General features: G+C 45.9%; 1 protein-coding gene across 1 annotated transcript in view; it reads right to left on the reverse strand.

Annotated features, from left to right (window-relative positions):
* Positions 1 to 11,130, reverse strand: part of CYP27C1 (cytochrome P450 family 27 subfamily C member 1) — a 36,268-nt gene extending 25,138 nt beyond the window's left edge. The window contains exon 1 of the mRNA XM_031008793.3: positions 10,705 to 11,130. Coding sequence (XP_030864653.2) covers positions 10,705 to 11,001 — 297 coding nt within the window. The 5' untranslated portion in view covers positions 11,002 to 11,130. The remainder of the gene's footprint in view (positions 1 to 10,704) is intronic.
* Positions 11,131 to 13,820: the final 2,690 nt, after the last annotated feature.

The following is a 13,820-nucleotide window of genomic DNA, read 5'->3' on the forward strand; positions in this document are numbered from 1 at the left end:
CTAGTGGGTTTCCCCCCAGCAAAACACACCCTCCCCACCAAGGGACAAAGTGCTTTATTAAAAGGGTCTTTCTCCCCGTGCCACCCAACTGGGTGAGACCCTCCAATAGGGGTTGTCAGATACCCTATGCAGGAGCAATCCTACTGGCATCAGGTGGATGCCCCTTGAGGTCAGAGGTCCCAGAAGAAGGAGCAGGCACCCATCATTGCTGCACTTCAGCCTCCTTGAGTGACATCTCCAGGCACAGGAGCGAATCAGAAGAATAGGGCCTGAAGTGAACCCCCAGCAAACTGCAGCAGCCCTACAGAAGAGGGATTGACTATTGAAAGAAAAACAAACAGAAAGCGACAACAACAGCATTGATAACAACAACAACAAAAGGCCCCCACAAAAACCCCATCCAAGGGTCAGCAGCCTCAAGACTGAAACTAGACAAACTCACAGAAATGAGAAATAATCAACAAAAAAATGCTGAAAACCAAAAGGCCTGAGTGCCTCTTCTCCTCCAAATAATCACAATGTCTCTCCATCAAGAGCACAGAACTGGATGGAGGATCAGATGGACGAATTGACAGAAGTAAGCTTCAGAAGATGGGTAATAAAAAACTACGATGACCTAAAGGAGCAAGTTCTAACCCAATGCAAAGAAGCTAAGAACCTTGATAAAAGGTTAGAGGAATTGCTAACTAGAATAACCAGTTTAGAGAGGAACATAAATGACCAGATGGAGCTGAAAAACACAGTGTGAGAACTTCGTGAAGCATACACAGGTATCAACAGCCAAATCGACCAAGTGGAAGAAAGGATATCAGAATTTGAAGACCACCTTACTGAAATAAGACATGCAGACAAGAATAGAGAAAAAAGAATGAAAAGGAATAAACAAAGCCTCCAAGAAATATGGGACTTCATAAAAACAGCAAACCTACAATCGACTGGAGCACCAGAAGGAGACGGGGAGAATGGAAACAAGCTGGAAAACACACTTCATGATATTATCCAGGAGAACTTCCTCAACCTAGCAAGACAAGCCAACATGCAAATTCAGAAAATACAGAGAACACCATTAAAATACTCCATATTAAGATCAACCCCAAGACAAATAGTCATCAGATTCTTCAAGGTTGAAATGAAGGAAAAACTGTTAAGAGCAGCCACAGAGAAAGGCCAGGTCACCTACAAAGGGAAGCCCATCAGACTAACAGTGGATCTCTCAGCAGAAACTCTATACGCCAGAAGAGATTGGGGGCCAATATTCCACATAGTTAAAGAATTTTCAACCCCGACTTTCATATCCAGCCAAACTAAGCTTCATAAGCAAAGGAGAAATAAAATCCTTTCCAGAAAAGCAAATGCTGAGGGATTTTGTTACCACTGGGTCTGCCATGCAAGAGCTCCTAAAAGAAGCACCAAATAGTAAAGGAAAAACCAGTACCAGCCACTGCAAAAACACACCAAAATATAAAGACCAATGACACTACGAAGAAACTGCATCAATTAGTGTGCAAAATAAGCAAATAGCATCATGATGACAGGATCAAATTCACACATAACAATAATAACCCTAAATGTAAATGGGCAAATCCCCCAGTTAAAAGACACAGACTGGCAAATTGGATAAGGAGTCAAGACCCATCAGCGTGCTGTATTCAGGAGGCCTATCTTAAAGGCAAAGACACACAGAGGCTCAAAATAAAGGGATGGAGGAAAATTTACAGAGCAAGTGGAAAGCGAAAAAAAAAAAAGCAGGGGTTGCAATCCTAGTCTCAGACAAAACAGACTTTAAACCAACGAAGATCAAAAAAGACAAAGAAGGGCATTACATAATAGTAAAAGGAACAATTCAACAAGAAGAGCTAACTATTCTGAATATATATGCACCCAATACAGAAGCAGCCAGATTCATAAAACAAGTTCTTAGAGACCTACAAAGAGACTTAGACTCCCACACAATAATATTGGGAGACTTTAACACCCCACTGTCAATATTAGACAGATCAGCGAGACAGAAAATTAACAAGGATACTCAGTACTTGAACTCAGCTCTGGATCAAGTGGACCTAGTAGATGTCTACAGAACTCTCTACCCCAAATCAACAGAATATACATTCTTCTCAGTGTACATGGCACTTATTTGTCAATTAAAATTGACCACATATACTCCTCAGCAAGTGCTGAGAAATCATAACAAACAGTCTCTCTGACCACAGTGCAATGAAATTAGATCTCAGGATTAAGAAACTCACTCAAAAGCACACAATTTCATGGAAATTGAACAACCTGCTCCTGAATGACTCCTGGGTAAATAATGAAATTAAAGCAGAAATCAAGAAGTTCTTTGAAACCAATGAGAACAAAGAGACAACGTACCAGAATCTCTGGGACACAGCTAAAGCAGTGTTAAGAGGGAAATTTATAGCACTAAATGCCCAAATCGAAAAGCTAGAAAGACCTCAAATTGACAGCCTAACATCACAATTAAAAGAGCTAAAGAGGCGAGAGCAAACTAATCCAAAAGCTAGCAGAAGACAAGAAATAACTAAGATCAGAGAAAAATTGAAGGAGATAGAGACACGAAAAACCCTCCAAAAAAATCAATGAATCCAGGAACTGGTTTTTGGAAAAAAATAACAAAATAGACTGCTAGCTAGACTAATAAAGAAGGAGAGAGAATCAAATAGACACAATAAAAAATGATAAAGGGGATATCGCCACTGACCCCACAGAAACACAAACTACCATCAGAGAATACTATAAACACCTCTATGCAAATAAACTAGAAAATCTAGAAGAAATGGATAAATTCCTGGACGCATACACCCTACCAACACTAAACCAGGAAGAAATTTAACCCCTGAATAGACCAATAACAGGCTCTGAAATTGAGGCAGTAATTAATAGTCTACCAACCAAAAAAAGCCCAGGACTAGATGGATTCACAGCTGAATTCTACCAGAAATACAAAGAGGAGCTGGTACCATTCCTTCTGAAACTATTCCAAACAATTGAGAAGGAGGGACTCCCCCCTAACTCATTTTATGAAGCCAGAATCATACTGATACCAAAACCAGGAAGAGACAGAGTAAAAAAGAAAACTTCAGGCCAATATCCCTGATGAACATTGATGCAAAAGTCCTTAATAAAATACTGGCAAACCGAATCCAGCAACACATCAAAAAACTTATCCACCATGATCAATCAGCTTCATCCCTGGGATGCAAGGCTGGTTTAACATACACAAATCAATAAACGTAATCCATCACATAAACAGAACCAAGGACAAAAACTACATAATTATCTCAATAGATGCAGAAAACGCCTTTGATAAAATTCAAAATCCCTTCACATTAAAAACTCTCAATAAACTAGGTACTGATGGAACATATCTCAAAATAATAAGAGCTATTTATGATAAACCCACAGCCAATATCATATTGAATGGACAAAAACTGGAAGCATTCCCTTTGAAAACTGGTACAGGACACGGATGCCCTTTCTTACCACTCCTATTCAACATAGTATTGGAAGTTCTGGCCAGGGCAATCAAACAAGAGAAAGAAATAAAGCATATTCAAATAGGAAGAGAGGAAGTCAAGTTATCTCTGTTTGCAGTTGAGATGATTTTATATTTAGAAAACCCCATCACCTCAGCCCAAAAACTTCTTGAACTGATAAGCAACTTCAGCAAAGTCTCAGGATATAAAATCAATGTGCAAAAATCGCAAGCATTCCTTTACACCAACAATAGGCAAGCAGAGAGCCAAATCATGAATGAACTCCCGTTCATAATCACTACAAAGAGAATAAAATATCTAGGAATACAGCTACCAAGGAATGTGAAGGACCTCTTCAGGGAGAACTACAAACCACTGCTCAAGAAAATAAGAGAGGACACAAACAAATGGAAAAACATTCCATCCTTATGGATAGGAAGAATCAATATTGTGAAAATGGCCATACTGCCCAAAGTAATTTATAGATTCAATGCTATTCCCATCAAACCACCATTGACATTCTTCACAGAATTAGAAAAAAAAACCTTAAATTTCATATGGAATTGAAGACCCCATATAGCCAAAACAATCCTAAGCAAAAAGAACAAAGCTGGAAGCATCATGATACCTGACTTCAAACTATACTACAAGGCTACAGTAACCAAAACAGCATGGTACTGGTACCAAAACAGACATATAGACCAATGGAGCAAAACAGAGACCTCAGAAATAGCACCACACATCTACAACAATCTGCTCTTTGACAAACCTGACAAAAACAAGCAATGGGGAAAGGAACTCCTATTCAATATATGGTGCTGGGAAAACTGGCTAGCCATATGCATAAAACTGAAACTGGACCCCTTCCTTACACCTTATACAAAAATTAACTCAAGATGAATTAAAGACTTAAATGTAAAACCCAAAGCCATAAAAACCCTAGAAGAAAACCTAGGCAATACCATTCAGAACATAGGCATCTGCAAAGATTTCCTGACGAAGACACCAAAAGCAATTGCAACAAAAGCCAAAATTGACAACTAGAATCAAATTAAAAAGTTCCTGCACAGCAAAAGAAACTATCATCAGAGTGAACAGGCAACCTACAGAATGGGAGAAAGTTTTTGCAATCTACCCATCTGACAAAGGTCTAATAGCTGGAATTTACAAGGAAATTGAACAAATTTACAAGAAAAAAACAAATGGCCCCATCAAAAAGTGGGGAAAGAATATGAACAGACACCTCTCAAAAGAAGACATTTATGTAGACAACAAACATGAAAAAAAGCTCAATGTATAATGTATACATCACTGATCATCAGAGAAATGCAAATCAAAACCACAATGAGATACCATCTCACACCAGTCAGAATGGTGATTATTAAAAAGTCAGGAATAGATGCTGGCAAGGCTGTGGAGAAACTGAAACACTTCGACACTGTTGGTAGGAATGTAAGTTAGTTCAACGATTGTGGAAGACAGTATGGTGATTCCCCAAGGATCTAGAACCAGAAATACCATTTGACCCAGCAATCCCATTACTGGGTATATACCCAAAGGAATATAAGTCATTCTACTATAAAAACACATTCACACATATTTTTGCAGCAGCGCTATTTACAGTAGCAAGGACATGGAACCAACCCAAATGCCCATTAATGATAGACTGGATAAAGAAAATGTGGCACATATACACCATGGAATGCTATGTAGTCATAAAAAGGAATGAGATCATGTCCTTTGCAGGGGCATGGATGAAGCTGGAAGCAATCATCCTCAGCAAACTAACACAGGAACAGAAAACCAAATACTGCATGTTCTTATTCATAAGTGGGAGTTGAATATTGAGAACACATGAACACAGATAGGGGAATAACACACACCAGGGCCTGCTGGGGTGGGGGTTGAGGGGAGGAAACTTAGATGGGTCAATAGGTGTAGCAAACCACCATGGTGCACGTATACCTATGTAACAAACCTGCATGTTCTGCACATGTATCCGTTTTTTGTTTTTTGTTTTGTTTTGTTTTGTTTTTTTAGAGGAAATTTAAAAAAAAAGACTTAGTACAGGCCGGGCGCGGTGGCTCATGCCTGTAATCCCAGCACTCTGGGAGGCCCAGGTGGGCAGATCACGAGGTCAGGAGATCTAGACCATCCTGGCTAACACGATGAAACCCCGTCTCTACTAAAAATACAAAAAATTAGCCAGGCATGGTGGCGGGCGCCTGTAGTCCCAGCTACTCGGGAGGCTGAGGCAGGAGAATGGCGTGAACCCGGGAGGCGGAGCTTGCAGTGAGCTGAGATCGCGCCACTGCACTCCTGCCTGGGCGACAGAGCGAGACTCCATCTCAAAATAAAAAAAAAAACTTAGTACAAAGCTACAGTAACCAAGACAGTGCAGTAATGGCATAATCATTGGCTTAGATTTAAGACTCAAACATCTATGGTCAACTGATTTTCATCAAGAGTTCCAAGATCTTTCAATAGGAAAAGGATCTAATAGTCTCTTAAACAAGTGGCACAGGGACAACTGGATAGCCACAAGCAAAGAATCAATTTTTACCTTTTTCTCACACTATATAAAAAAATTATCTCAAAATGAATCAAAGCTCTAAATGTAAATGCTAAAACTATAAACTCTTAGAAGAAAACATAAGGGTAAATCTTCATGACCCTGGGTTTGGCATAATGTCTTAAGATATGATCCCTAAAGTGCAAGTAACAAAAGAAAAAAATCGATAATAGGACTTCATCAAAATTTAAAACTTTTATGCTTCAAAGAACACTATTAAGAAAGTGAAAACAAGGCCGGCCATAATGGCTCATGCATGTAATCCTAGCACTCTGGAAGGCCAAGGCAGGTGGATTGCTTGAGCCCAGCCTAGGCAACATAGCAAGACCCTGTCTCATTAAAAAATAAAAATAAAATGTAAAAATAGAAAGCAAAAACAACCTTCGGATGGAGAAAATATTTGCAAAGCACGTATCTGATAAGGGACTTGTACCTAGAATATATAGAAACTTACAAATCAGTAGAGGAAGGGAGGGAGAGAGAGAGGCAGGGAGGGAGGAAGGAAGAAGAGAGAAAAGAACCCAATTAAAAACTGGGCAAAGGATTTCAATGGATATTTCTCCAAAGAAGATATACAAATGGTAAATAAGCACATGAAAATATGCTCAACATCATCAGTCATCAGGGAGAGATAGCACTTCGCACCCACTAGAATGGCCATAATCAAAAGGACAAGTAATAACAAATGTTGACAGGGATGTAGAAAAATCAGAACCCTCTTATGATAGTGGTGGGGATGTAAGATGGGGCAGATACTCTGGAAAACAGTCTGGCAGTTCTTCAAAAGGTTAAATATAGAATTACTATTTGACCCAACAGTTCCACTCCTAGATACATATCCAAGAGAAATGAAAACACATGTCTACACAAAACCTTACACACAAAAATTCATAGCAGCATTATTCATTATGGCTAAAAGGTGGAAACAATCCAAATGTCTATGAACTGATGAATGGATAAGCAAAATGTGGTATAGTCATACGCTGCAATATTATTTGTCCATTAAAAGAATGAGGTACTGATACATGCTACAACATGGGTGAACCTTAAAAACATTATACTGAAATGTTTAAAGTGAAAGAAACCACCCATAAAAGACCACATATTACATGATTCCACTTATATGACATGTCCAGAATAGGCCAATCTATAGATACAGAAAGTAGCTTGGTGGTTGCTTAAAGCAGGGGGAATAGGAGAGTTGGGGGTGATAGCTGATGGATATGGGATTTCTTTTTGAGGTCATGAAAATGTTCTACAAGCTGACTGCGGTGATTGTTGTATACTTCAAATGGATGAATTATATGATACGTTAATTATATCTTAAGAAAGCTGTTACTCCCTACATAAAAAGAAATCACAATAAATGTAAATAGACTAAATTATTCAATTAAAACACAAAAGTGATGGGCCTCTAACATGGCTCAGCATGGCACAGACAGGGCTGGGCTGGGGAAAGTTACTAAGACTCTCTTTGGTATCTGCCCAGCTTTCTTACCACTCCAGCTCTCAATCTCAGAAACAGTGGGCCAGGAGCACTGTCATTTCTCTACTCTTATACTCACTCCTTCTGGAGACCTGAAAATGAAGACACTCAGACTAACCTGGAATGAGTCCATCTCCAAGGGGTAACTTCTGCCTAACAAATAAGTGGCCCCCAAAGAGTTCAGGTCTCTAAAGGGGCCCACTGAAGGAATGACTGGTAACAAGAACTACTGGGAAATGGGCCACTCCTCAAGCCAATCCAGCTACTGAATTGGGTACAATCAGCACAAGGGAACTGGAGGTAGAAATGATACAGATAGTTTTCATCACTTTCTGGTGGTGGGCCATGGAACTATACAGTCAGGCACAGTACTTAGAGTTTGCTTGGATGTTAAGAGCACAGACTCCGGAGTTTGAATCTGGGCTCACAGTTTACTAGCTGAATAACCTTTGGAAGTTAGGTCCCACTATGCCTCAGTTTCCTCACCCAAAAAATGGAGAAATAAGTTTCACGTAAGACTTGAAACTGTGCCTGGCACATGAAAAGAGTTCTAGAAATACTGATCGTTATTATTTGTTATTATTACAGTTTCATAACACTAAGCTCATTTGACCTTATCATAACCCATGAGAGGAATGGAGATTGCTAATCTCCTTCACGGATGAGAAAACTGAGGTGCAGAGAGAATGAGTGACTAGCCCAAGGCTCCACAGGTGGCTGCAGAGGGCCAGCATTGGAGGACATCACTCCTGTATCGGCCATCCTGCTGCTCTACCACACCCTAAATAGCATCTAGTGACCCAAATTATGATTTCTACTCTGCCAATCACCAGCTGCCTGACCTTAGGCAAGTCGCTTAGGTAACCACCCAACTCTTTCCATCTGTAAAATGAGAGGTGAGCTATGTAGGTGAACACCAAGAGCCCTTGTTTAGCTAACATTCTGTGATTGCAAGGGGAGCGCAAGTGAACTGGATGTGATGGGTCACAGAACAATGAGCAACCTGGAGAGCGGGAAGAGAGGGTTTTTCTAGAACCATGTGTTCGAAATTGGGAGTCCTCAGAGGGGCTGCAGGAAGGTGAGAGTCCCCACAAGTACCATATTTGAGGGTTGGGGTAGTGCCACCTGGAGAGTAAAGGAAAAGAACTTTTTCCTCTATTTCCTTTACTCTCCAGGTCCTGTGTGCGCTTGGTGAGAAGGCACCAAGTGAGTCAGTTGTGACTCTCTGCTCTGTGCCCCAGGGCCCTGGGTGTGGTGAAGGAAGCTGTCTGAGCAGCGGGCAGGAGGGGCTGAGCTCAGGGTGAGGGCCGGCGGCAGGGGCGGGTGAATGGAAAATACCCATCTGAACTGCCACACATCCTGACTGGATACAGGCTTTAACACGGTCCATCTCAAAGAAACCTGCGCCCATGGAACAAACTCTGGGTGAGGTATGAGGATAAAAGCAGATGGCAGTAGGGGCGGATAAAAGAAAAATTAAATTACACTTCAGAACGCAGGCTGTATTGAACCCATCAACAGCAAATAACAAAACACTTTTTACTGTATTTGAAAGTTGCCATCCTGATATCTTATCAGATTCTACAAAGAAAATCATTTTTGAGCCCTCTAAGCATTGGGGTGGGGGTGGCGGTTTGGAACTGTATAGGGTTGGCGTGGCGGATGGCGGACTTGAGGAGGGACGGTTGGGACTTCCTGGCATTAAAATTAAATTAAATTTTAATTCCCGGCCGAATTAAAATTGCTCCTCGCACGCCCGTTTTTCCATTAATGAGGTTTGGGGCTTCTCCGTCACGTTCATTGACTGAATGGCTGATGGAACGAATGAATGACTGAAGTCCAGGTGGGTAGTTAGAAGAGGCTTCGATGGAGAAGGGTCTCGAAAGACCGGAACTCTGGGCAGAAGGACAGGCCTGGGTGGGAGGAGAAGGGGGCGTTCTCGGAAGACACCAAAAGCCCCCATCCCAGAAATAACAGCGCGTGCTGGGCCGGGCACCCGGGGAGGCGGGCGATGGGCGAAGGTATCGGAGGGCGCCGCCGCGGCTCGGGTGCAGTGCCCCTGCCACGAAGGGCGCAACGGAGGTGGGCGTGGGAAGGACAGCACTCAGGCTCCAAGTGGGAAGCGTGCGGAATTCACCGGCCCCAACGCCCTAGCGGGTGGCTGGGACCCCTGGGTTCCTCCCACGTCCTGCCTCCAGTCCCGGCGCGAACTCCAGGTGTCGCCCCCAACTCCGGCTTAGAGACTACGGCACCCCGAGCCTCCGAGCCTCTGTCCCCTCTTCCCCCGCCATTACAAAATACAAAAAGGACTAGAAATGAATACACACGGTCTCGGCCACCTAAGGACACCGAGCTCCGCAGAGCCTAGAGGAGCTAGGGAACCTAGCGCTCCCCTCGGGCCGGCCCCGGGCCGCAGCCCCCTCAGCCCCAACTCCGCGGGTCCCGCCAGCTCTCCACTCCCAGGCCCCGGCGGCGTCCACCAGGCGCCCGCTGCCCCTCCCCAAGTCTCCTCCTCCGGGACCTCAGCCCTGGTGCCCTCCCCGCAGTCCCATTCCTGGTTTCCCTTCGCGGCGCCCCCTCCCCAGGTTTCCCAACCAGGCAATCCCTGCCTGGGTCCCTCCCCGGGACCAGTCCCTGGAGACCCTGCCCGCCGCCTCTCTCGGGCTACCACTCTCCGAAACTCCATCCCTGACTCCCCTCCCCGCCACCTCCTCCCCAGGGGTCCCGGCTGGGGCCCCTCCAGGGGACCCCTCCCGGCCGCCACCTCCCGAGACACCCATTTCCCCCGCCTCTTCCCAGCCGTTCCTTTCTGGCCCCGTTCCTCAGCTCCCTCTGCCTGCTGCCCCTCTCCGGGGTCCGCTTCCCGAAGACCCCTCCCCAACGCCCCCGCCCCGCTCCCGGTCCCTGCCTCCTCCACCCCGGATCGCCTTTCCGGCGTCCTCTCCCCAGCGCCCCTTCCAGCGAACCTTAACCGGACAACCCCAGTCCAGCTCCCCCCACCCACCGCGCCGCCCAGTGCCCGGGGATCCCTGCCCGCCGCCCCTCCCTGGGACTCCCCAACCCCGCGCCCCTCCCCGGCGCCCTCCCGCCCGCGCGGTCAGCCTTCTGGGCAGCAGCCCGGGCTGGCTCCCTCCCGGCGCGGCGCGCGCTACCTGGATCTCGTGGATGCGGCTGAAGCCGTCCCTGCAGAAGAACTCCGCCAGGTTGGCGAGGGTCCGCGGCCCCGGCATGGCGGCGAGGCTCCGGGGACCCTCGGTCCGGCCTCCGCCCGGCGGCGACCCCGGCCGCCCGGCGCCTTTGTCCTCGGCTCGCGCCCCCGCCGGGAGCCGTGCGCCCGCGGGCTGGGGCCGCCGCGGGGCCCCGCCGCCCAGGAGCCCACCCCGCTCGGGCGCCGGCCGCAGCCCGGCTCTCAGGATCCGCGCCAGCAGGGCCATGGCGCTCGTCTGCATCGGCTTGTTTGTCTGAGCAACTTTGTTTCGGGGGCTGCTCTTTGGGTTGCTGTTTCCTCGGTCTTAACTTGTCAGAGCAGTGCTTCTCCGTACTCCTGCCGCCGGGGCATCAGTTTACACAGACCCTTATTAAAGGCTCCCTCCCCTGGGGCTGGGGAAAAGGCTGTGATTAGACTGCAAGAGAATGAGGCTATTATTATTTCTTCACATCATATTAATTCACACTTAAGCGTTCCTTGAAACCACCAAGTTTTAAGGTCAACCCCACTTCCAACCATGGCCAAAAAAAGAAAAGTCTACTGGGATTTTGTAAATTACTACCGTCCTTCGAAATGACTACTGAAGGTATACTAAAGAAATCTTTGGTCTTTCTTGCATTTTAGAAGCAGTTCTTTATGGTTTCAACTTAAATTATTGTAACTCAGCTTTCAAAGGGGGGAACAAAAGTGAGACGATTTTGCACGTAGTTCCTACTGTTGTAAAATGACCACATGATTATCTTGCCACAAGCTTTCATAAAGACAATCACGGTCGTTTACGATGGCTTTCCTCGGGCTCATCGCTTTTATTCCGCACACCATTGGAAGCAGTGAGGACTAGGTGAGGGTGAGCGACTTTGAGCATGGGGCGTTTATCTGGTCCCTCACAAGGACGGGTCCTGTTGCACAAGGCTTGGAGAAGAGAAGCCACCTCCATGCCGAGGCGAGGAGAGGAGTCCGCCAACCTAGACTCAGAGTCCAGTGCCTGGCTGCACAAAGAAGTGGCCGCACAGGGAGGGATGGAGCACGGGGAAAGGCCAGAGGTGTGCCATGTGGTTTCAAGGAAGGGAACTTTTCCCTAGTCAGTAGTTAAACTGCTCGCTGAGTTACATTATTTAAAGATTTCATACAGTTGGTACTCATGCATCTAAACGTAAAAAATAAGATTTTTTTCAGTTTACAACGTATTGTTACTAAGCATTTTTTTTTTTTTTGAGACAGAGTCTCGCTCTGTCGCCAAAGCTGGGGTGTAATGGCGCGATTTCGGCTCAGCAACCTCCGCCCCCAGGGTCCTAGCGATTCTCTTACCTCAGCCTCCCGAGTAGCTGGGATTACTGACGCTGTAATCTTGAAAAAAAAAAAAAAATGCTGCCGCGCCCGGCCAGCATTTATTTTTTAAGAGCAGAGAGGGAGGTTCAGGCCTGTAGTCCCAGAACTTTGAGAGGCCGAGGTGGACGGATTACTTGAGTTCAGGAGTTCAAGACCAGCCTGGCCAACATGGTGAAACCCCATCTCTACTAAAAATATAAAAAATTAGCCAGGCGTGGTGGCACGCGCCTGTAATCCCAGCTACTCGGGAGGCTGAGGCAGGAGAATCGTTTGAACCCAGGAAGTGGAGGTTGCAGTGAGCTGATCTCGCCATTGCACTCCAGCCTGGGTGACAGCAAGACTCCGTCTCAACAACAACAACAAAAAAGAGCAGGCCGGGCGCGGTGGCTCACGCCTGTAATCCCAGCACTTTGGGAGGCCGAGGCGGGTGGATCACGAGGTCAGGAGATCGAGACCATCCTGGCTAACACGGGGTGAAACCCCGTCTCTACTAAAAATACAAAAAAATTAGCCTGGCTTGGTGGCGGGCGCCTGTAGTCCCAGCTACTGGGGAGGCTGAGGCAGGAGAATGGCGTGAACCCGGGAGGTGGAGCTTGCAGTGAGCCGAGATCTTGCCACTGCACTCCAGCCTGGGTGACAGAGCAAGAATCCGTCAAAAAAAAAAAAAAAAAAGAGCAGAGAGGGGTCTGGCAGTGTTGCCCAGGCTGGAGTGCAGTGGCTATACACAGGCACTATCACTGGGCACTACACCTTCCAACTTCTGGGCTCAAGCCATCTCCAACTTCAGGCTCCCAAGGAGCTGTGAGTACGGGCACATGCCACCATGCCCAGATAAAAATATTTTATTTTATTTTTTAGACACTGGGTCTCACTATGTTGCCCAGGTTGCCCTTGAACTTCTGTGCTCAAGGGATCCTTCCCCTGAGTAACTGGCATTACAGGTGCAGGCCACCGGCTCAGCTAAATATTTTATTTTTAATGAGTAGCTTATACCTTTACAACTCTGTAAAATCTACATTGCATTTGAATAATTGAAGTATCATGTAAGTGACGCAAAGAAGGCTATAGTTACTCAACTTACAGAATTTGATTAACAACACCAGGTGCGGTGGCTCACGCCTGTAATCCCAACAATTTTGGAGGCCACAGCAGGAGGATTGCTTCAGCCCAGGAGTTCAAGACCAGCCTGGGCAACATAGCAAGACCTGGATACTATAAAAAATAAAAATAAAAAAATTAGCTGGGTGTGGTGGTGTGTGCCTATAGTCCCAGCTACTCAGGAGGCTGAGGCAGGAGGATTGCTTGAGCCCAGAAAGTCAAGACTTCAGTGAGCCATTATCATGCCACTGTGCTCCAGCCTGGGCAACAGAGCAAGACCCTGTCTGTAAAAAAAGAAAAGAATTTGATTAATAAGTACTCAGCAACTCTTATTTATTTATTTATTGAGACGGAGTCTGGCTCTGTCGCCCAGGCGGGAGTGCAGTGGAGCAATCTTGGCTCACTGCAAGCTCTGCCTCCCAGGTTCACGCCATTCTCCTGCCTCAGCCTCCGGAGTAGCTGGGACTACAGGCACCAGCCACCATGCCCGGCTAATCTTTTGTATTTTTAGTAGAGACAGGGTTTCACTGTGTTAGCCAGGATGTTCTCGATCTCCTGACCTCGTGATCCGCCTGCCTCGGCCTCCCAAAGTGCTGGGATTACAGGCTTGAGCCACTGCACTCGGCCCTTGCA

Source organism: Gorilla gorilla, chromosome 11 (genome assembly GCF_029281585.2).
Source record: "Gorilla gorilla gorilla isolate KB3781 chromosome 11, NHGRI_mGorGor1-v2.1_pri, whole genome shotgun sequence".
Lineage (NCBI taxonomy): Eukaryota > Metazoa > Chordata > Mammalia > Primates > Hominidae > Gorilla > Gorilla gorilla.